At 47.6% G+C, this 24740-nt stretch overlaps 1 protein-coding gene across 2 annotated transcripts; it reads left to right on the forward strand.

Annotated features, from left to right (window-relative positions):
- Positions 1-1054: 1054 nt before the first annotated feature.
- On the forward strand, positions 1055-24377 carry RNPEP (arginyl aminopeptidase). 2 transcript variants are annotated; one of them, XR_014790681.1, is made up of 11 exons: positions 1055-1464; positions 5695-5835; positions 6908-7056; positions 8337-8453; positions 10001-10236; positions 12536-12649; positions 13968-14080; positions 15079-15187; positions 18637-18782; positions 19435-19577; positions 22958-24377. XR_014790681.1 is itself a non-coding variant. In XM_084853628.1 (11 exons), the coding sequence occupies exons 1-11, from the start codon at positions 1081-1083 to the stop codon at positions 23120-23122; spliced, it is 1896 nt and encodes a 631-aa protein (XP_084709754.1). In that variant the 5' UTR covers positions 1055-1080; the 3' UTR covers positions 23123-24377. The 2 variants fall into 2 exon arrangements, 1 of the variants encoding a protein (XP_084709754.1); XM_084853628.1 differs by having other exon boundaries at positions 18637-18861.
- Positions 24378-24740: the final 363 nt, after the last annotated feature.

The raw sequence follows: 24740 nt of genomic DNA on the forward strand, positions 1-24740 counted from the left end.
CAACAACCCTCTGAGGTAGGTTAGGGTGGCCCAACCTACATACAGATAGCGAGTGGCCCAAGGTTGCCCACTGAGCTTGGTGGCCGCATGAGGATTTGAACCCGGGTCTTCCAGTCCTAGTCCAATACTTTAACCACTGCACCACTTTTTGATAGGAGGAAGCATGCTGGCAGCCAAAACACAGCCCATTTTAGGGCCGGCCCTACCATTACGCAAAGCAAGGCAACTGCCTCAGGAGGCAGATGCTGGGGGGCAGCGATGGCAGCAGCAGCACTGCCCCCCCCCCATTACCTTAAGCTGCGTGTGCCACATGGCCTGTCCTGCACTCCCTAAACCAGCCTTTCCCAACCTGGTGCCCTCCAGATGAGTTGGCCTGCAACTCCCCTCATTCCCAGCCAGCATGGCTGCTTGATGGGGATGATGAGAGTTTCAGTCCCGGGTTGGGGAAGGCTATTTTAATGGAATACGCATTACATTCCTCAGTTTCTTATTTCTTAAAACTGCATCAGCATCTTGCCTGCATTAAGTGCCTTGGGCCTCAACCTGACTCAAGGGGAGAGTTTGCCATTTTTCGCTGCTGGGCATAGTAACCCAACACATCTGGAGGGCGCCAGGTGGGGAAAGCGTGCGGTAAACTGGCGCATTGCCCCCAGGTGCAGTGAAGGACGGCTGCTGTAGCCCCACTAGTCTTGAAGTAAGGTTCGGCTGCCAGTCCAGTCGGCTTCTGCGCATAAAGCTGGGGTGAGGGGTGGCTGGGGGCACCCTTTCGTCTTTTGCCCCAGGCAGCCAAACGTGTCGGGCCGGCGGCTCGGCCCCGAAGCCCGGGCCTTCCTCCACCGTCCTTTTCACGCAAGCGCCTGCCACTACTCGGATACCGGAAAGGAGTCCGCCAGGGCACCAAAATTACCAGGAAATCCCGGCTGCAGGCGAAGAGACTGCCGGGTGTGCGCTGCCGCCCCGCCCCGCGGGCCTCGCCCCGCCTCGCCCGCCTCCCCCCGCCGCCGCCGCCGCCTCCCGGCGGCCCTCGGTCCTGCCGGCTCCCGCGTCGGCCCGCCTCTCGCGCGCGCGCGCTCGCTCGCCATGGCGGCCCGGCGGGACGCGGCGTCCGCCTGCAGCGCGGACTCCTTCCAGCTGCGGCACCTGCACCTGGCGCTGTGCGTGGCCTTCGGGCCGGCGGGCTCCGGGCGCGTGCAAGGCTCGGTCCGCCTGGAGCTGACGTGCCTGCGGGACCGCGCGAGCGAGCTGGTCCTGGACTCGCACCCCAGCGTGGAAGTGGGGGGCGCCGGGCTGGCGCCGCCGGGCAGCCGCTGCGGCGGCGAGGGCGAGGCGCTGCGGCCGCTCGCCTTCCAGGACCGCGCGTTCGCCAGCTACGGCTCCGCGCTGCACATCGCCCTGCCCGAGCCTCTGACGTGCGGGGACACGGTCGTGCTGGAGATCGCCTACCGAGCCGGAGGGGGGCCCGGGGTGAGCCAGGCGGGCGGGCAGGCAGGGGCGGGCGGGCGCAGCGAGCCGAGTCGGCTCTCGTCCCGGCCGAGCACCCTGACGTGCCGGGTCCCTCCCCCGGCCGCTGGCGGGGCACAAGGGCCAAGCTCTGCCCTTCGAACCGAAAGCCCTAGCCGCCACCTGCGGGTGCGTGGGGGCTCCTGGCCGTGGCGAGGGAAAGACGCTCTTCATGCTCGGGAGCGGCGCCCGCATCTCTTAGCGCGCAATCCTAGCCGCTGTTTTTTCCTGTGCTCTGCGGGGCAGTGTTCCAAAACTGGCCGCGTGGGACTCCTCCGCCCGGGTGCGCCTCGCCTCCATTGCGCCCCGCCCCGCCATTCCGCATTTGCGCTCTCGTTGCTGCTACGCCATTGGCCACCCGGCCTGTGGAGGCTGGTGACTTTGACTTTGGTGGGGCTGTAAATCCATTCTGGGTTTCAGTCAGAACCAGCCAAAACTCTAAAGGAAATATCCGAGATGCTGAATCTATGTTAGGGATGTGGGTCAGCACCTTGGATAGCTGGTTCTGATTGAAACCTGGAATGGATGCACAGCCCCACCGAAATCGGAGCCATCAGCCTCCCCTTTCCGCGTAATCCTGAGGCTTGGAGTGATTTCGGTTGTTTGGCAGGCAAGGGAAACAGGAAGTGGAAGCACGCACGTGATTCTGGTGCTTGCCTTTCAGTCTGTGTTATGAGATGCCATTTCATTTGCATGCTGTGTATGCACATCTTCCCGTCATCTGGACTGCCAGCAGTTTCCTGTGAGAAACCCCTGTTTCTTGCTGTTAAACAGAAACATGGGGAGGGGTGGGTGGGTGGGAGGAGGAAATGTACCCCTGCTTGCGGTTTCTGGAGCCCCTGCTTCACAGTGCTGAGGTTGGTGACTCGACTGTCCCCTTGAAGATAAACAACTTTCTCCAGTCAAAACTATCATTTTTATGCAAAACGCATAAGTGCTTGATGACCTCAGATGAAAATAACAAATAAGGAATGGGTCCTCTGCACCCCAAAGTTTGGGCCACCCCATATCATACATGCACATGGCCAGCAGAGTGTCCTTTACAGGATGTCTTCAACTTGAGTCTGAGCAAAATTTTTCTGTATGCCCAGAGCATACTCAGATTGATGTACCGACGCTAATAATTACAAATATAGATAGAAAACAGTAAAGCACTGGGTCTGTGGACCCCACATTAAGCTTTGGGCTGCTCCAAGCCATACACACACATCCAGAAGGGTGTCCTCTATCAGATGGGACTGTCTAGACTGAAGTTTTCTATGTGCTCAGGGTATTGTCAAGCATAGTGCACCATGCCAATAATAGCCAAAATGCATGGAAAAGAATAAGGAACTGGAGCTTTGTATTCCAAATTAAGGGTTGGGTCATCCCAAATCATAAATCCACATATTCAGCAGAGTGTCCTCTACAAGGTGGTATTGATTTGACTGGTGCGTTGTCTACCCCTGCTATAGGGGATTGAACCTGACCTTTTACCTTTGAGCTACAGGGTCTCCCAAATATAGCACTGGGATGTAAGAGGTTTCTCTAGTCCAGCCTTATCCAACCTTAGGTCCCCAGATGATGTCAGAATACAGTTCCCATCATCCCCAGCCAGCATGCCCAGTGGTCAGGGATAATGGGACTTGTGCTCTGACAACATCTGGGGACCCAAGCTTGGAGTAGGCTGTCCCTAGACTCTGCTTGGATAAAATGCTAAAAGAGAACTCATTCTCAAAGGTGCCAAAGGGAAACTTCTTTATTTAAGCCCAACACGTGTCAGAGACAAAAACTCCTTTGTCAGGCAATCTTATAAAATGCAAATACTGAAAACAAGCTAAGCCACCTTACAAAGATGATGGCTATCCTTCATACACCATCCAGGATACAGCCACCACCTTTATAAGTGGGCTTGGTTTGTTTTCAGCATTTGCATTTTATAAGATTGCCCCTGACAAAGAAGCTACTGACCCGGTTCGCACATAATGAGAAACCACCATGCATGATTTTCCTGTGGGGCTTTTGAGTATGGAGGTGGCTGCCATTTTGAAAATTTAAGCCACAGCAGGTGCACACCATAGCTTGTCATTATGTGCAAACTCAGCGAGGGTGGGTTGTAGGGGTGATTGACAAACCACCCAGAACCCATGGGCTGTTTTAGGGTTGTGGGTGGCTTGTCAATCATCCCAACAACCCACCCTTGCCCCGTTCTCCTGTAACCACAAGCTACAGTGTGCCCCCACCACAGCTTGAATATTCAAAATGGCGACCACTACTGCAACAAGAAGCCCCATGGGGAAATTCACCCATGGTGGCTTCTCACGTGCAAACCAGGTCTCTGTCACTGAAAAATGTTGGGCTTAAATAAAGAAGTTTCCCATTCCACCTTCGAGAATATGTTCTCTTTTTGCATTTTGTTCAATTTGGGTGCCTCCTGTCCAATTTTTGTAGGGCTCTGCTTGGAGACATTAACTGGAGTCTCTGCTGGAAAGCCTTCCTTAAAAAGATGCACAGCAACATGGCTATACTTCGAAGCAAAGCTGCATTCGCAACAAGATATTGTGCTCCCCTGCCTTCCCTCAGTTAACTGCCTTCCATTCTGAGGATGGACAAAGTGGTTGAACTCTATTTCAAGAGAAACAACAGGCTGGTTACATTAGTTCACTCATCATGGAGGTTGGCTAGTATTAACATCATGATTGGCAACCCTCAGAATAATTTATTGCAATTTGTCTGTTCAGCCATGTAATGTGGCTTCAGTTGACATCAGTGGAAGGGAATCTCGTACAATTATACTCCTAGCTGATGCACTGACTGGCACAAGATTACAGGCAGGAGTGTGGAACATGCTGTAGGGATTCCAGCCCCCATGGTAAGTGCAATGGCTAGGCCAAATCTTGTTACCCAAGAACACATTTTAACCAGCCTTTTTTATCTAAGGCAGTAACAATGATCCTTTCCTACCTCCTCACATACCCCTTATAAATGCATCTTCACTGGTGATTTTGACAGTCTAACCCACATGTGAATAGAGAACCACTGGCAGGTCATTACTCAGGATTAATTTCGTGAAGTGCAAGGGTGCAATTGTGAGCATGCACCCCTACTTGGGAGATCAGCGATCAGGATCTCCTAAGTTAGAGCCACCAGGATGGTGGCAATAGGAATCAAATCTGGGCTGTGGCACTGAAGAATGTGGTTTTCACCCTCTTGCCTCTGCTATTTTTCGAATCTAAACCAGTCTCTCCCATTCTCATGCACACACCCCTCTGCTATTTGTTTTGTACCTACCTCATACTGATAATGTTCGCCCCATGTAGAAAAATAGGAGCTTTCAGGTAGGGGCATTTAGATCAGGAAAGCGGCATGGGGAAAAAGTTAACAAACCTCCCACACTATTACAGCCCTGATCTTATTCCACCCCCTCCCTGTGACACCTCCAGGCTGTGCGGTTCTGATTTACATTAATGTATTCCTTGTGGAAGTCTGGGCAGCAGCACATTAGATGAGTGTGGAGTGTGCACATGTTCAACTTAATTCTGTTAGAAAGAATTCATAGCAGCTCTCTTGAAAATGTGAGGATTTGGATTTTACAAAGCAGCCCACTTCAGATAATCCCAGTGGGCTTTGTGCTAAAGGATTTGGGGGTGTGGAGCACAGTGCTTATCTCTTGACCTAAAGAGATGTGAAGGATTTCCGTTTCCACAAGGTATTTCTACTGCAAATCTCTGCTTATCCCAGGCATCAAGTGGATGGAGCTACTAGTACAGTATTCCCCAACCTGGTGCCTGCCAGATATGTTGGACTACCACTCCCATAATCCCCTGGTGAGCAGCTGGCTGGGGATTATGAGAGCTGTAGTCCAACACATCAAGGGCACACCTGGTTGGTGAACGTTGTACTAGAATGATCTTTGGTTTGCTATTGTGGCTGCTGACACTGATAAACATCTGTCTGTTTGGGGCCTATATTAACACAAGACAGATGAAAGTGCCCAACAGCGTGATCCTCTGCCTGCTCTTATAGATATCCTGTCTGGATTCTTATCAAACAGCCCAGAAGGAGGGACCGTTTCTTTACACCTCTGGATTTCCTGTGCTCAACAGGTCCTTTTTCCGAGGTTTTCACACCCCAGCTGTCAAGAGCACGTATTCTGCACGCATCCAGGTAAAGTTTCCCATTGCTCATAGAAGGCTGTCTTTTGTCTTTTGTCAGGTATGTTGGCTTACCCCTGAGCAGACCGCAGGGAAGCAGAGGCCCTATATGTACACTCAAGGCCAAGCTGTTCTGAACAGATCCTTTTTCCCTTGCTTTGACACCCCTGCAGTTAAAAGTACATACTCAGCTCTTATAAAGGTAAGCTGCTCCCTAAGTCTAAGGGAGCGCAACAGCTAATGATATAAATTCTATGGGGGAGTTGTATGAAGGGAAGGACATGCCATCCATTAGACTTTATTGAAGCAGAAACTTCCATACAGTTTATCTATTACATTTATATCCTGCCTCTCTTCCATCCTGGAATTCAAAGTGGCATCAGGGACAGCCCAAGACATTTTGCTGCCTGAGGTGAAAAGCAAGATGGTGCCCCCTCCCATTTCAGTGTACAAATGCCAACTAAACTGGCAGTAGAATCCTACTTCAATTGGACAGCATCACCCACCGCACCTGAGGGCAGCAGTGAGGTAACTTGGCACACTCAGGCCTGTCCTATAACACCATGTTGAGGCCCCCTGTCCCCAGGCAACTGCTGCCTGAGGCAGCCACCTCTCTCCACCTAATGATAGGGCTGTCCCTGGGTGGCATGCATTGGGTTCTTGGGTGGTCTCCCATCCAGACATTGGCTACTGGACCCACACCAGCATGATTGTTGAATCATGAGCCTTCCGCTACAATCTCCTGTCCAATAAAAGCACAGAGTCTTGATTCTGAGGAATGGGGACCAAATGAGGATCAGTCCCTGCGTGTAACACATTCATATATTCTCTCTTGTACATGGAGACCTTTAGGTTTGCGCAGACATTACAGATTTTATTTTACTTATATACCGCTTATAGATTTTATTATATTAAGACGTATGTAAGTATTATTAATAAATATTGTATAGAGCAGCCTTTCCCAGCCTGGTTCCTTCCAGATGTTTTGGACAACCATCAGCCCCAGCCAGCACGGCCAATGGTCAGTGTTGGGAGTTGTGGTCCAAAGCATCTGGAGGGTGCCAGGTTGGAGAAGGCTGGTATAGACTATGGATACTCTACATTGTATTGCAAGAACGCTATTGGGTTTCTCTCCTATCTCATTTGTAGCAAAAATCAATTAGTGAACAATGTGAAAGTGGGTGAGCCCTGGTCACAAGGTAAGACAAGAACTGTCCCTAATCAGTGAGCGCTCCTTTCTGCCATGCCACAGGCATTTCTTTCTTTGTTTTTAGGTCCCTGAGGGTTTCACAGCAGTGATGAGCGCAATTACCCAGGAGAAGCAGAAGGACAACACTTTCTTCTTCAAGATGCCACAGCCCATTCCATCCTATTTGGTTGCCCTGGTTGTTGGTGACATAGTTTCTGCTGAAGTGGGACCCAGGTAAGAGGCTGCTGCAGGGATAAAGGTAAACCAGCACATTATTTTCTGCCTGTGTGTACTCATTAGTTGTGCATGTATATACACACACACACATATGCATACATATATACACATGCACACACAATATTCAAACTGATTAACAGTAAGACTATGAAAAAAATGAAAACTGTAGTTAAAACACATCCAGAATTAAAAAACCACACAATAGAACAAAGTAATTATATTCAGCCAAAGTAATGAAAGAGGCTTTTGCTTAAAGCTGGAAGGACAGTAGCCCAGCCCTATTTCTATGAAGAAGAGTCGATAAGCAGAGTCATAAGAACATAAGAAGAGCCCTGCTGAATCAGACCAAAGGCCTAAATAGTCCAGCATTCTGTTCCCACAGTGGCCAGCCAGATGCTTGTGGGAAGCCCACAGGTAGGACATCAGTGCAACAGCACCCTCCTGCTTGTGTTTCCCAACAACTGGTATACAGAGGCATACAGCTTGCGATACCATATAGACATCAGGTTTAGTAGCCATTGATAGCCATAGGTGCCGCCTAGACTCAGGAGTGTAGGTGAGGTGGGTCCAAGCAGAGCAAACATCTTTTATCTAGACCTATGCATTGTTCAGAACAATCCTCCTTGTCTCCTGTTTACTGTGGGAGGGGGTGGGGTGAGGGGTTGTTTAGACAGCATAGGTCCTTGAATATTATCATCCAGTCATGACTGTGCATTCTTGCTCATAAACTCTTGCTGTTTGTGTTGTGATTTCTATCACAAAAGGCTTAAAGATGATAAAGCTGTAGTGGGGGCAGTAAAGCAGATCCCGTTGGGCTCCAACTCCCACCAGCACTGACCCTTGGCCATACTGGCTGGAGCTGATGAGAATTGAAGTCCAACACTACCCAGAGGGTCACAGGTTCACCACCCCTGCAGTAAAGATGTCATCAGACATTAATTGTCTGACCCTTGTTTGGCTTTCTGTCTGAACCCAGCGGTTACTGACTTAATCTTGATTTTTTGCTGTAATTTTTAATACGTCCCGTTTGGGGGGCCAGAGAGCACCACCTTCAGGAAAAAGAATTGTTTAAAGAAGCAAAGTCCATTAACTGTTAGAGTGGCTCCATTCCTTCATATCCAGTGCAGAGTATGTTTGTACTTATCCCAAGCAACCATGTGAGGGACTGTTTACAAGCCGGGGTTCATTAATGTGTTGTACATCACTCTGTATGTGGCTATGGATGTTTTCTTGCACCTCTTACAGACCTCCATCTGTTTTGTTTCCCCTCCTGCTAGGAGTCATGTGTGGGCTGAGCCCTGCCTGATTGAGGCTGCGACGAAAGAGTACAATGGTGTGATTGAAGAGTTTCTTACAACTGGAGAGAAGCTTTTTGGGCCATATGTGTGGGAAAGGTAACTTGTTGTAAACTGCTTCGGGATTTTTTTTTTTTTAAATGGGAAGCAATAAACAAATATTGTACGTAAAAGAACAATAAATAACAGTACTTCTCCTGCTGCAGAACTAGTTACTGTAGCTATGAAACAGGGATGAATTTCCTCAAAGGGACCACACCCTCACCTTGATCCATATTTGGCATTGATAATCCTTATCCATTTCCTTAAGTGAGCTCACCTGAACCAGAAGGGCCCATAGCTCAGTTGATAGGGCACATGCTTTGCATGGAAAAGGTCTGAAGTTCAATCTCTGGTATTTCCAGGCAGGGCTATGCCTGGAACCCCAGAGAGCCAATTATATTGTGGACCAGCCTTCCTCATCCAGGTGCCCTCCAGATGTTTTCGATTTCAACTCCCATCAAGCCCAGCCAGCATGGCCAATGGTCAGGCATCCTGGGAGTTGTAGTCCAAAGCATCTTGGAGAAGGCTGATGAAGACAATACTAAGCTAGATTTACCAGTGGTCTGACTCTGTATATGACAGTACATTCATATGATAACTTCTGGATTCATACTTCACCCTCTATGGAGCATCTATAGCTCAGTAGTAGAGCACATGGATTTGCATTCAGGAGGTCCCAGTTTCCATCCTTGACATCTTAGGTTCTAAAAAGGATCAGGTAGGCAGTGATGGGGAAGACCTCTGCCAGAGAGTTGCTGCTGCTAGAGTAACAACATTGAGCCGGATAGACAAATAGTTTGACCTTAATATAAGGCAGCTTCCTGGGTTCCTAGGAACTCTTGATGGCCATGGGACAGAGATTCCAAAAGGGTAGCAGCCATTCTCACTTTGAGAGAGCGGGGCTGTTCACACAACATGATAATCCACATTCAGTGGTTGAGTGTGGGTTATTGTTGAACTGTGGGTTGTTCGTTGAATCATGGGTTAGTGTGTTGTCTGAATGCGGGACATTTTCCACAGGGTGGCGTGTTAACCATACAGCGTGGCTTATTTTTCTCAGTCAAGCCTCCCTGAGAACCCATGGTTTGCTGTTGAGGTGTTCAGGGTGGTTAACAAGCCACACTAAAACATCCTGGGTTCAGACAACACGCTAACCCACAATTCAACATACAACCCACAGATCAACAACAACCCACACTCAACCACTGAGTGTGGGTTAGTGTGTTGTGTGAACATCTCCAGTGTGGTATGTTGTGTGAGCCCAGCCAGTGTGAGTTCTGCCACCAGTCCAAATGCATGGCGCTTCAAGTCTATGCAGACTGCCTCTGTCTTGCTCAACCTTTTGGACAAATCTGAGTTCCGGCAGCTGAAGGTTGAGAGAGAAGCTCAGCCACTCCCACAGCAGTATAGGTGGTGACTGGAAAGCCAGTAAGTGGGGCAGGCAATAGCAGCAGGACATTATGATACCTTAAAGGAAAATGAGTGCAATGCTGTATTTTACCTTAAAGGAAAATGAGTTTAGTGGGGGGTGGGGGGTGGAAGGTTGAAATGTGATTGTCTTAACAGCGGTTGTCTTCTTGCTGATAGGTTTTGCTTTTGAACAGGTATGACGTTCTGTTTATGCCACCTTCATTCCCTTTTGGGGGGATGGAGAACCCTTGCATCACCTTTGTGACACCGTGCCTGCTGGCTGGGGATTGTTCCCTGACAGATGTGATCATCCATGAGATCTCACATAGCTGGTTTGGAAATCTGGTCACCAATGCCCATTGGGGTGAGTTCTGGCTGAATGAGGGCTTCACCATGTATGCACAGAGGAGGATCTCTACAGAACTCTATGGTGAGTTGCCCCTTATTGATGTCCAGGCAGATAGATGCTTATATTGTGCTTATTTGCAGCAATGGCACCTGCAACAAAATGTTGCAGTATGAGGTCCTGCTGTTCAGCATTCCAGCCATACCATACCATTCTCCTCTCCTATCCACAGTTTTCGTTTTTCTCCCACATTCAGTAATCATTCTATGGCCACTGTACAATAGCCAAACACTGTCTTCATAGGGCTGTTTTGGGGGCTCCTCCCCATAGTTTTTTTCACTTTTGTTTGTACTTCTGCAAACCTGATTGTTCCCACAAGCCTGCTGATACCTCCCTCTTGTGCATGGGTGGCATCATTTTGTCTACATAAGCAACAGCACTCACAGCCTGAACATCAGAAATAGAGGGAATGGTGATAATACTTCAGTAGAACCTGCCTTCACACCAGGGTTATTGAACATCTGTTGGTTTCCTCTTAGCAGAGATTTACTTCAAAACAATCACCCTCATCCTTGCTTCAGCGGAATAGCTGTGTTAGTCTGTGATGCCAAGAACATCAGAGGGGTTTATTGTGGCAGGAGCTCGCATAGGCAACAGTCTACTTCAGGGATAGGGAACCTCTGGCCTGAGGACCAAATCTGGCCCATGGAGGTTCCCCAACCCCCTTGGCCTCCTCCAGGGGCCAGGGCTTGGCCTCTAAGTTCCTCCGCCCACTGGAGGAATCCCTGCTGTTCTCTCCAGTCACAGATCGGACATGACAGCAGGGATGTTGGCAGCAGGGGACACAGCCAGCACTGGGAGAAGCTCCATGCCTCTCTCAGCGTGGGAGAAAGGCCAAATGGGCAGGGCGATGATGTCGTGAGGGGAGCCACGCCGGTTGATGTCATCCGGCCCACAGAAGGTCAGGTGGGGGGCAATTTTGTCTCCCCAGCCTATTTTGTCAGATGACATGAGGTAGACTGAGAACATAGCAGGTGTATACACACATGTGGCGGTATATGTATCGGCCCCAGGAGCGTAGCCAAGTCATTTGTAGCGTTAGAGGGGCCTAGAGATCCATAGTGCTTGCTTAAGTTCATTATTGTTGCAATTCCCTGGCTAGTAAGCCTCTGAGCATGTGAAGATGATTCAAAGGGCCGATAGCGCAGCCTAGCACGTTCTATACTAATGAGTGAGAGTGTTATCAAGCACTCCGCCTGGGAAGCGAAGTTTGTTTATCTTAGGTAGCTGTGCTTGAGAACCAAGTGCTGTTAGTTTATGCTGGGAACGAATGCTAGGGGCGCTTGCTGCTGCTGTGCTGCCTCATGGCTAGCATGTATTGTATAAAACCCGTTTGACCCAATGGCTCGTGGTTCAAAGAAGCTGTCTGATCCAACCATTGGGTACACCTGTGTGCTGTAAGTTACCCAATAAAGCCTCCTTGTAAGTAAACCTTTGATTTATCACTATCTTGGCACCTCTAACCTAAGAGTTCAGCGCCCACGGCCGGGGCAATACAGTGTACTAACAGGATAACACTGAACACTAAGATCACCTGGATTACTAAGTATATATGAATACAGTATATATCAAAGAGAGAAGATGAACTCTTTTTTTTTGGTAGCACAAATTCTACGACTGAACTTCTGTTGTTGCAGTGTGCTTCTCAAGGCCCGGTTGCTGGGGAGCATGAGCGGGAGGGTGCTGTTGCATTCATTCATAAGCATTGGTTGGCCACAGCAGGAACAGGACGCTGGGCTAAACAGGTCTTTGGTCTGCCCCAGCATGGCTCTGCATTGGCGCCTATTGTACTATATGTTCTGCTCAAGCCTTGCAGGATTGTACAGTCTCAGATGCACATGAGGGATTGCTTGTGTAGGCCAGGCCAAAAGTCTTTTCCTTGACAGCTTTACTTTCTGTGGTCAGGGAGAGTTTGTGTAAAGGATTCTGCCAAACAGTCCCCTGTATGAATTAATAAATAAGCGATACAGCCACACAAGCGGACTGTATGTACCACATGCCCCCCTGAGGATTTGATCTGAATTTCAGACTTCCAGCTTGAGGAACGGCAAGATGCGCTTGCTAATGATTAAATATATGTCTATGTCCTTGGGGTGGGGTTTGCTTTTCTTATATTTCCAGTGGGATCTGCCATGACCTGCAGGGTCTCAGCAGTGCTGTTCCTCCATCCTGGTAGCTGTGATGCTGGCTTCCAAATGATCTCTAAATCACCTTTGACTGATCCCCAGAGTACCAAGAAAGCCATTTAATTTCATCACCTAGATTTCGCCAGAGGCTTCAGTAAATAGCTCAGTTTCTCCTGCTGCTTGTTCCCTGAAACCAGGTGCTGCTTACACTTCCTTGGAAGCTGCTACAGGGAGGGCTTTGCTTCGTCAGCACATGGACAACACTGGGGAAGATCATCCTCTCAACAAACTCCGGGTGCAAATAGAGCCAGGTCTGTACTGATCTTCTAGTGCCTTCAGTCATGCCAGTGGTTCTGCATGCAGGAATCTGAGCTCCCCAAAGGCATAGCTAACAAAGAGGGAAGGACAATTACAAGTTCTAAAAGGCAGACAACTGACTATCGTCATCCCTACCATGACCACTGCATTAGGGACACCCTACTTTGTGAGAGTTAAGGGCTCTAAAGTGGGCGTAGTCTGTAGATCAGGAGTGTTGAACCACAGGCCTGGTTCGACACCAGTCAACTGGGGGTCCCAATCCAGCCCTTCAGAGTTTGCCAGATGGCCACACCCCCTTTCTCCCAACTGCTGATCATGGAGGCTGGTGGCTCTGATGTCAGTGGGGTAGCAAATCCACTCCGGGTTTCAGTCAGAACTCTAAAGGAGCTATCCAAGTTGCGGATCGCTCTTTTAGAGGTCTGACTGAAACCTGGAGCAGATTCACCCCACTGACATCAGAACCATCAGCTTCCACTGCCACTGATCATTTGGTGGTTTTACAGCTTTTACATGTTTTTCCCATTCTAAAACATTGAAATGCCTCTCCTCAGGCTTAGTTAGTGGCAGTAAGAGCTTTAAGCTACAGTATGCTGCCATTTTGGGCCCTGCCCCTTTTGCCTATGGTCTTATTCATCACGAGAATGCAGCCCCTGAGAGCTTCTCAGAAATTGAATTCAGCCGTCACGCTAGAAGAGGTTTGAGACACCTGATCTAAGTGATGTAGCACTAATTCTGTATTTAGATCTAGAATTTCTAGATGGCCTCTCTGGGAAGTTGCTAACTCTTTGTGGCCATGTTCAGATGACCAGTAGGAGAAACAACTCGGTATGGGTTGTTGTCCCCACGCATGCCAGTTACACAACTGGCATTTCCTGTGCTGCATCATGGGTTGCCGTGTCACCCAAACTTAGTGCGTGGTGCAGTGGGGGTGGCTTCTCAGCCACCCCACAACCCCTACTGCAAGCCATGGGTAGGCTGGGTAAGAAGTCGTCTCCACTGCGCCGTGTTTGGTTGACATGGCAACCTGCAATGCGGCACAAGTAATTCGGGAAATGCCAGTCGCGCGACCGGCAGGAGAAACAACAACCCATACTGAATTGTTTCACCTACTGATCATCCGAACCTGTCACTTATCCATCTGTAATCCACAGGGAGCAGGGATCAATTGTGAGGGTGGTAAATGAGAGGGAGATGGTCAATACCTTGCATATTAAGGTTCTACCTTTGATCCTTTCCAGTGGGGCTTCTGCTCTCATTATCACAGCAATTGGTCATTTTGTAAATCTCAGCCGGTGTGTTTCTTCCTGCTAGGTGTTGATCCTGAGGACACCTATAATGAAACCCCTTATGAAAAGGGCTACTGCTTTGTGTCCTACCTTGCCCATCTTGTGGGGGACCAGAGCAAATTTGATGCTTTCCTACAGGTACTGAATGTCAGCTTGGAACTTGTCTGTACTTCACGTGAGTCTCGGGGGAACTCTTTTCCTCAAATGTATGCTTGCTAGGGATGTTTCTTTGCAACCACACTTGGAATACTATGTACAGTTCTGGTTGCTGCACCTCAGAAAGGATATTGTAGAGCTGGGAAAGGTGCAGAAAGAGGCAACCAAAATGATCAAGGGACTGCAGCAGCTCTGCTATAAGGAAAGGTTACAATGTTTGGGGCTCTTCAGTTCAGGGAAACAGGCAAGTAAGGGTGGGGGAGGGGACATGATAGAGGTGTATAAAACTATGTGTGGTGTGGAGAAAGTGGATAGACCTCTCTCCAAATACTAGAATGGGGTCATCCAATGAAGTTGAGTGGTGGGAGATTCAAGACAGACAAAAGGAAGTTCTTCTGCACATAGCACACAGTTAAAACTATGGGATTCGCTACCACAAGATGTAGTGACGGCTACCAACCTGGATGGCTTCAAAAGGGGATTGGACAGATTCATGGAAGACCGAGCTATCAACGGCTTCTAATCAGGATGGCTGTATATTACCAGTTTCAGAAGTGGCATGCCTCTGAAGACCAGTCACTGGGGAGCTCAAGGGAGAGGGTGCTATTGCACCCATGTCTTGCTTGTGGTCTTCCCAAAGGCATCTGATTGGCCGCTGTGGAAACAGAAAGGCCAAGAATCAGAGCAAAGAATTGTCCTTACTTATCATTCCCCACTTCAACGGCACATGTACTAAAACTGATTTTCCCTCCCCCCTGCTCCCCAAATCTAGTTTGTTCAGACTGGAACAGCAAGATGTTTTATTTATTTATTTATTATATTTCTATACCACCCAATATCCAAAGATGTGAGCTGAAATAAGCAGACGTGCTTTGGGGCAAGAGAGGCTCATGAGTTACTGGTTAAGGAGAGTTGAAGTGCCGCAGGTGTACCATGCAGACCACAGCATAACTCAAGACCGGTCTCTATCTCTGCGACAGGCTTATGTGAACGAGTTCAAGTTTCAGAGCATCACAGCTGATGACGCTCTGGAGTTCTATCTGAAGTATTTCCCAGAACTGAAGAAGCAAGGGGTGGATACCATTCCAGGTCAGCAATACTACATATACTTAAATTTACTCTGTAGTCCCTGGGCCAAGAGTGTAACCTTGAAGCTAGTTTACTTGTAGCAGATGGAGCCTCCCCAGTTCTCCTAAGTCACATTTGGTAGAACCAAAACATCCATTCTTTACATCCTTGGCAACCCTTGTAGCTGCAAAGGACATCTCCAGGAAGATACTAACCAAGTATAACCACTATAAAACCATAATTCTGAATTGGCACAAAGCTTTGAGCACCAGGAACTTACCTATCTTTCCTAACAGTCAAGGTGGTTGTGAGCATAACATTCCTGCCAGTGTTCTCCTGGGCCATCCCACAAGCCAGTAAGCTCCATGCTTGTATGCTATTTTTTGCTAGCTTGCATTCAGTTGCTGTGTGCTGCAGTTCTGTTCACTGCACCCACTCTTCACCACAATTGCTCCCCAGGTTGCATTCCTGAAATACGCAACTTGTCTTCTAGTTCTGACAGGTTAAAGGTAGCAAAAGTCCTGCCACTTTTAAAGGTGTGGCATATGGTTACTAGCAAACAGTGTTAAGAATTAAAATGAGATGAAAAGCATATCAGCCTGGCTCCTGGAAAACATATAGCGATGTAGGAAACTACTTTATGCTGAGTTAGGCCATGGATCCATGTAGCCCAATACTGGCAACAATGACTGGCAACACCTTTCCAGGGTTTAGGTAGGATTTTTTCCAGGTCTACCTTGAAATGCCAGGGATTGAACCTGGGGCCTTCTGCATGCAAAGCAGGTGCTCTGCCACTGAGCTACAGTCTTTCCCCTCGAAGAAGATGTTGCTGAATTCAGCCCTAGGATGCTTCCAGACAAGGCTTTTGTTGAGCAGTTGCCTGCTTCACTCACGGAATTTTACTGGTGATCCAGATGATGTCGACTTCCATTTGTAACTCTCCTGTGTTTTTCCACTTCCTTCCTACCAAAAAAAAATCAGTTAAGGACAGAAAGATGGAATAGCTGCAGAATGCCTTTAATTGATAGTGGTAGAAGCCACCTGTCTGGAAGCAGGCCTCGTGGCAAGCAGCCATATGAATGAGTCAGACAATTAGTCCATCTAGCCCAATGCACTCTGTTTCAACAGTCAGCCACTCTCCAAGGACTCAGGCAAAAGTCTGATGCCAAAGATTGACTTGACGCTTTGTGCCTGCAAACCATATGCAGTTGCACTGCGGGCCCTCTATGCCTGCCCTGTACATAATACTTGCAACCCAGATCACTGTCATTATGTCAAACCCTCAGTGTTTTTGGTGGCTGCTGGCAGGAGCATGGAGACCTTTGATGCGATGAGCCTAATGTCTTCATGGCCCCTAGGAAAGAACGAAGCAGATATTCTTGAAATCTTATGAAAGGAAAAGAGCCTACCCCTGTCTCCTCAAACTGTAAAATCTCACAAGTATTTATTTTAAAACTTTCTACAGGGTGAATGCACAAAGCACTATGCATCAGTATAGAATCATATGTCGCAAGAAAGCAACAGAAACAAACCCCAATACATCATAGGAAGGCGTTGCTTAGGAGAACATGCTTAATGGCCAGCTACACATAGTATGCAATGAAGCTCCGATGGGCAGGGTTTTTTGCAAAGAAAAACAGCTGGGGGGATGTGTTTGGGTGGAGAAGCAGTGGGGAGGAAGAGGGATGGTTAATTCTTATTCTATCTTCCATTTCTCTGCTACATGTTTATCCTCACAAACAAGTAACTAGAACATGTGGGGAAGGGGTCAAAACAGCTTAGTGGGAAGGGTTGCATGAACAAAATGGTGGGCAGGGGAGTGGCGAAGCCCACCCTCCACCACTGTTTGTTCTGGAAAAAAAACACTGCCTCCCGAAGATGCTTTGGTTTACAAAAATGGTCAATCCGGGCTCCGTTAAGCTTGTTTGATTGTAATGCCATCTTGAGAGTTCTTTCAGTGGAATGCAAAGCACTGATTATAAATCTCTTAATGAAGTATAGAGCTTGCCCCAATGTAATTCATTGGCCAGCAGGCTCCTTCATACAGTGCGGCTGGCTGGGGGATGCTGGGAGTTGTAGTCCAACACATCTGGAGGGCATCAGGTTGGAGAAGGCTGTTTTAAAGGTCGTAGACCAGAAACATCCAGGGAAAATAAATGTGAATTTTAGAATGGGGAAGTGTTGAAATATCACTGATAAGGCTGTGCTGCCAGTACGGGATGTCATTTTTTCTTTAAAGACAATACTCCCCACCTGCATTTAAGTTAGAATCCAGGGTACACATATATAAGTGCATCTGTGTGGACATGTGATTGGTAGCCTAGCACATGACTTGGAGAGGTGCTGGTGGAGCAGAGGTGCCTAATATTATACTGCTTAGAGAAGAGGAGGAGACAGGCTGGGTACTAGGCAGGCCATATTCTCAGTCCTATCCCTGCCCCTGCTCCTTTACTCATGGAGGCCTTATGCCAGGGGTGGGAAACCTCAGGACCAGGGCCTAAATCTAGTCCTCTAAATCTAGTCCTCCTGGGGTCTCCAAATGGCCACATCCCCTTTCCCCCAACCAGTGATCATTTGGTGGTTTCCCTGCTTTTGTGCAGTTCCCACCCCACCATACCATACCATTCCAAAAGGTTGAAAATGCCTCTCCTAAAGCTTAGTTACTGACAGTAAGAGCTTTAAGCTACAATATGCTGACATTTGTTAAAATGTTGGCCCCACCCCTTTTACCTTCCACTCCACCCCCCATTGGCTTTGATCTTTCCCACCACTGGAATGTGTCTCTCCCCCCCCCCCCCCGAGCTTCTGTGGAATTGAATATGGCCCTGAGTCCGAAAGAGGTTCCGCATCCCTGCCTTTTGCCTTTCCGCTTTGCCTGAAGCAACCTCCTTTCCCCTCTCAGCCTCGGATTGCTCTTTCTCCTGTTGCATCAAGCCCTGCTCTCCTCCCCTAGGTGAGGAGACAGCAGTTACATCAAAGAGGTCTTCCTTGCTGAAGAAACACCTGGAGGACTGGGACTAGCCTTGCCTGTTCCTATCATTAAAAGGAGATCAAAGCACACTTTCCCCACATCCCAGAACTCTACATGAGTCAGTTTAATTGCAGGAACAACTAAACTGGTGGTGTCATTGGAGTCCTTTAGGAATCATATTCCAAAAAGCTGCTCTAGCATTACATAGTGGCGCAGAATGCATGATGGGACGCCTCTGATTCAGATGTTGCCTCCACCATGAACTTCACTGACAAGAGAAGCAAACGGCTCCCTCTCTCCCCACTGGAGATGATGATGATAGTGTCCTGTTGTGTAGTGCTCTAAGAAGGATTGGTGAGCACTTTGGACAATTGAAGTGTTCTATATAAATCTTCAGTTGTACTGTTGTTTATAAAACTCCTAACTTCTGCTATTGGTTCCAGTAAGCTTCTCTTTTGTTTCCCCTCTCCCCCGTGCCCCGTTCTTGTTCCTGCGGCAGGTTTTGAGTTTGATCGGTGGCTAAATGTGCCTGGTTGGCCCCCTTACCTTCCTGACCTTTCACCTGGGGAGGAGCTGATGAAGCCAGCTGAGAAACTGGCAGAACTGTGGGCATCTGCCGACCACAACATGGAGGCCATTAGATCAGTAAATATCTCTGCTTGGAAAACCTACCAGCTGGTCTATTTCTTGGATAAGATCTTGCAGAAGTCTCCATTACCAGATGGTGAGGTTCCCTCTGCTATGCTGAAGGAATTATCACGGCAGTATAAAGAAACGTGGTGGATGGTGGCCTAGCAGAAAGCACACTGATAACTCCAGGAATGAGAGTTCAGAGGATAGGATTGAGTAGCATGGCTTTTTGAGCGTGATCGTACGTGACCTTTTTATGTGTGGATACTAAAGGCTTTCTAGGGACAGAAAGGTCTGTGATCCTGTCTTTCCTATGCCTGTGATCTTAAAAATAAAATAGAATAGCTTCCAGAGGGGTAACCATGTTAGTCTGTTACAGCAAACACGCACACACAAATTTTGTGGCATCTTAAAAGACTAATAGATTTATAACTGAATAAGGTTATAGAATGGAAAAATGGAAAACAATGGGGCCAAAGGCCCTCAAAACACAGGAGACTACAATCTGTAACATATTTATGCACAGCTCAAATATATAAAAAATAAGCGCAGTGTCCATTCAGTGAAAGGAGTAACTGGAAGATCATGTTATTGCCTAGTTTTGCAATGCAAATTTCCCTTAGGTTGTGGGAGAAAGAACTGACCTTAATTATGCATTCATATTAAGGGAATGTTGAGAAGATGAGTTCCTTGTACCTCAAGATCTCCAAAGCACAGAATGCAGAGCTGTGTCTTCGTTGGTGCCAGATTCTGCTCAAGAACAATCATGAGGCTGAGTTTGGCAAAGTGAAAGACTTCCTTCACAGCCAGGTTTGTGGTTGATGTGTCTTCCTGTCGAAGGCTCCTAGGCATGCTAATTTGGTAGCTTTCATCCAATAATGAATTGCCAGTTCTTAGTTGTAAGTTGTGGGCAGTGGCGCAACTTATATTATGTATATCTTAGTTCGCTCATAAAATTATCGTGTTTGATATATTCAATTTTAAAGTATAGTTTATTCAGACAATAATTACAAACTTACTAACTGGGTTCACTTTTTAAAGTTTTCAAATATAATGATAATTTTATGAGCAATCCAAGATATACATAAAATAACTTTAGGAACATAAAGGCTGTTCTAAAGCAAACAAGTGACTTTAGACTAAGTATTGCTTATTTTTCAGTTTTTCACAAAATGTCAGTTTTTTCCCGGAGAAAACACGGGGGGGGGGGGTGTTCCATGGCTTCCACATTTCTGGAAATTTTGTATCTCTACTGAAATCATAGCACCATCAGGACTACAGGAATAAAATGGACTTTATTTCTGCTGCCCTGGTGCTGAACACAATTATTTGGGAAGAGGCTGAACCTACCTCTTGCTGCCAAGCAAGGGGCAATTATTTTAGCAACAAAAACTTCTCCCCAAATATCAGGGATATTTTGAATGCTACTTCCGCTATCTTGAACAAGGAATGTTTTGCTTTATTTACACAAGGTACTTAATCTTTTATTAAATAGCCATATAAGCAGTAGACCATAATGACAAATTGCCATCCTTAAAATGTGCTGCTTACAAAGGATGATTGACCACCTAAACTGAGAAATTTTACGGGATCTTTGAAAAGCAAGTAAAGAAGGAATGCTGGTGGATCTCAGACACAAAGGCAATTGCACAGGTTGGTACAATTCCCAACGTGTTTCAAAAAATGCTTTCTCACAGGATGTTCATACTCCTTAATCAAAACTGCTTTGGACAAAATTTCATGCTACAGTTTTGGTGTGCTGCAGCATGAAATTTTGTCCAAAGCAGTTTTGATTAAGGGGTATGAACATTTCCCCATGATAAAGAGTTCTTCTAAACACGTCAGGAATTGTACCAGCCTGTGCCTTTGTATTTGGTGTCTTTTTGCTGTAACTCATTCTCCATTTTTGTGTCTGTCCTGGTGGATCCCAGTGATGACGGCAAGAATTCAAGAGGGTTGGGACTATTCCTGTAAAAGCGGTGCTCTGATACCAGTACAAAAACATAGGATCTGAAGAGCAGCATGTAGGCAGACCCCTAGAGATGAGCCACCTTTGTGCTTACAATGAGCAGTCAGCTGGCCAAATTAAAGAGAAGCACTGGCATGACAACAAGCATGCTGAGATTTGACCAACCTTGAACACAAAGGTGGGAGGCGTAACACCTCCGTCCAGAACCACACCGCTTGGCATCTATTCCCAACTTCCCTCCCTCTTTGTACCATTAAATAAACACATGAAGCTATCTTTCTATGGAGTCAGAGTCCTATCTAGCCCAGTACTGGATATTCCAAGGGGTAGATGTGGGGTGCTGGGGAGAGCTCATCTCTGACCTTATGCTAGACTTTGGAGGAAAGACATTTTGTTGCTTCTGTGTTGAGCTGGGTGGTAATTATGAGAGATGCAGTCCAACATGACTGGAGGGCACTAGGTTGGGGAAAGCTGACTTATAGCATTGTATCAAAACCAAGGCCTGCCAAACCACTCGGGAGGGTGAGCTGGCCCATCCCAGGCGGCAGACTGTCCATTATTCAGCTTATTCGGGAGCCCACAAATGTTAGCCTGCCTTGCCAGCCAAACAAACTGTGGAGTCCCCTCTCCTCCAGAAGTTCTCCTGATTTGCACGGGTGGGTCCCATGTCAGTCTGAGCTTTGGAAGCGGCAGGAAGCCTTTCCTCCAAAGCCCAGCATGAGGTCAGAGATTAACTCCCCCCCCTTCTCCTAATTTGGGCTGGTGGGGCAAATGCCTCAAAAATGTGTTTGCCAGAATAAACATTATATGCTTGTCAGCAGCAAGTGCTTTTGTGGAACTCAAAGTCAGGGGTGAGCAACTTGGTGCCCTCCAGATGTTTTGGCCTACAACTCCCATCATCTCTCATCATTGGCCATGCTGGCTGGGGAATATGGGAGATTCAATCCAGCACATCTGGAGAGCACCAGGTTGGGGAAGGCTGCTGTAAGCAAAGCTCTGCAAACAGGGCAGATATGGAATAGTCCATCCTGGATTCATTTGCAGTTTCTCGGGGCTTCTAAAGCCCTATTCGGGAATTCAGCATCTGGAAAATCAGGACTCCTAATTGCATAGAGCGCCTCCACAGATACAGGAAGTGCTCCTCTTCAGGCCATTGTCCTGCATGAGCACGGGGCAATAGAAACATGCAAGGAGGGGGGCACAGTAAAGTGCTCCTTCTCCGTGCATATTTATTCACAGATTCTGAACACCTGAACAGGGCCTAGAAGTTCTTTATATCACTGCTTACATTGTTTATACATACATTTGCACCTCATCTATGCAGTTGCTAGGGTATGCCAGCATCTCTTTCTTGCTTTGGGGCCAGAGGGTTGGATTCAGATGGAGGGCCTGCAAACTCTGAGGTGACCACCACTCCAACGCAGGGCAGGCGGAGCGCGGAGGGGATCTTCTCTATGCTCTGGCCACCCTCCATTCGCATGATTTCGGCTGTTTTACTGCAGGACTTCGGAGCAGGGTGGGGGAGGCTGGATGACGCATAGGAAGCATCATACCAGCACTTCTGTACTCCCTGCCCCTCCCCACCGCTGGGAACCCCCCCTTTTGCCCCGCTCCACACTGCTCTTCCAAGTGCGGAGCCCAGGGATGATCCACACCACCTATGAGGCAGCAGGGGAGGGGGCGCAGAGGTGGTTTTCTGGGAACGGTCCTTGGAGCTCAGGCTCCAAGGTTGGCTCCTGAACAATCTTATGGCCATCTATCTGCTATCTAGCAGATAGGATTGTGCCCTAAATCATACTGAGAGAAGATCCATTGAAATCAATGGGGCTGAAGGTGGTCATGACCAAATTGAGTCCCATTGATTTCAGTGGGTGCACTCAAAGTATGACTATGTCTGAATCCAGAGCCTGAAGAAGCTCTGTGCAGCAGCATGTTGTCTTGTTACAACATGCAAGTTGTGACTCATACATCTCCAAAGCCCACTTCTCCCAAGATCATTTAGACCCAGCCTTGGCCACTTCTGGACGTTGGTAGAAGTGTCTAACTGATCTTCCATATACTGAAAAAAAGATTACAGTCTGACCTGTTGCAATAAAAAAGGAATGTATAGCCAACTAGGATATCTTACGATCAGTTTTGGGGAAGGATTTCCTAGTCTCTTCCTAGGACTTTCTTTGATGCTATAGGTGTGGCAGTGAATCATCCTATGCTTTTATTTCAGGGAAAGCAGAAGTATACCCTACCCATCTACCGAGCCATGGTGAGTGGTTCAGAGACTTCCCAAGCACTGGCCATGGAGACATTCTCTGCCACTGCTTCACAACTCCATGTGAATGTCCAGAACTATGTCAAAAAGATCTTGGGGTTGAGGACTGACAGAAACTAAGAAGAAAGCCATGCCAAAGCACCCTATTGTTTGAGCCTCAGCAAATGTCTGTATAAAATATAGGTGGTTAAGCGGGGAGGGGAAGAATGGTGCTTGCTGTCAAACCCTATTTCAGGGTTTATGCGATGGGGGCAGGTCCCACAGTCTTTGGAGTCCTATGTTAAAAATGCTGTAAAATTCTGAGGCTTCCCAGAAAGTGAAGCTTCCTCATGGAAAACCTGCTGGTTTCAACTTTTTCTTTTCTTTTTTAAAGTTTGTAAATGTAAACACAAAATTATATACAAAAGATTTCTATGTATACCTTTCCAAAACGTCAAAGTAAATTAAATGTACTAGTAACCTTTTTTGTTGTTTTTCAATAAACAATAGCAGCCAATAGTCATTACATCTGTTAAATTTTTATCTGCCGCTTTTAGCTCCTACATAGTGGCTGGGCTTGCATGATCACAGAGGACAAATAAACTGTGGTGGCTTATTTCCCCTCCCCATGCTGGTCGCGTGCTGGGGGGATTAGCATAATTACCCCCAGCAGCATGGCTTGTCATGTCATGCGAACCCGGGTAAGGTGACTTGTCAATATGGGTAACAAACCACCCAGAACCCATGGGCTGTTGTAGGGCATACGCAAGGAGGGAAATAAGCCACCATGGGTTCTTTCCCCTCTGTGACTGTGTGGACCAGGTCAGTCTGTGAGTAGTTTGTAGGCCACCATGGCTTAAAGTGACATCTGAACACGGCCTGTGAGTTTAGCCATTCACGCAATCTACTTTCCCCCACTTCTATTGACCTGGTTCACATGATCACCACAGTGGGATGCAGTGCCAGTGGGCACAAAGTTGGCAGTCCAAGTGCCATCTGCCACAGCTTCTCATTACATGTGAACCCGGTGAGGGTGAGTTGTTGGAGTGGTTGACAAGCCACCCAGAACTCATGGACTACTTTAGGGTTGTGAGTGGCTTGTCAACCACTCCCAACAACCCACCCTTGCTGGGCCGCACGAAACGAGAAGCTACAGTGCCCCCAAATATTCGTGGCTTCTCCCAAAACAGTGCCCCCAAATATTCGTGGCTTCTCCCACTTCCCCCAAAGTGACCATTGCCACCACAATGAGAAGCCCTATGGGGAAATTCACCCATGGTGGCTTCTCATTACATGTGAACCAGGCCATTGTGGGTATATCAGTTAGCCTCCAATACTTAACATAAATAATTCTTGTAATAGTTACCATATAAGGATGCTAACACAGCAATCCTAACCGCTAGATTTATTTATTAGCTGCCCATCTGGCTGGCTGGCTGGCTGGCCACTCTAGGCAGCGTACAATACAAATAACACAAAATACAACACATTTACATAATCAACAAGATTTACAAAACAAGTTTGCTCTAAAAAACCCTAACCTACCCCAAATGCCTGCCTGAACAGCCAGGTTTTCAAAGCCCGGTGGAAGCTCATCAAAGAGGGGGCAAGGCGGAGATCACTAGGGAGGGAATTCCACAGAGTGGGGACCACCACAGAAAAGGCCCTCTCCCTATTCCTCACCAGCCTAGCTGTCCTGGCTGATGGGACAGACAGAAGGCCTTCCGAGGCTGATCTCATTGAACAGCATCCTTGGTGT

Source organism: Heloderma suspectum, chromosome 4 (genome assembly GCF_057233095.1).
Source record: "Heloderma suspectum isolate Gila_16-S chromosome 4, 16-S_ref, whole genome shotgun sequence".
Classification (NCBI taxonomy): domain Eukaryota; kingdom Metazoa; phylum Chordata; class Lepidosauria; order Squamata; family Helodermatidae; genus Heloderma; species Heloderma suspectum.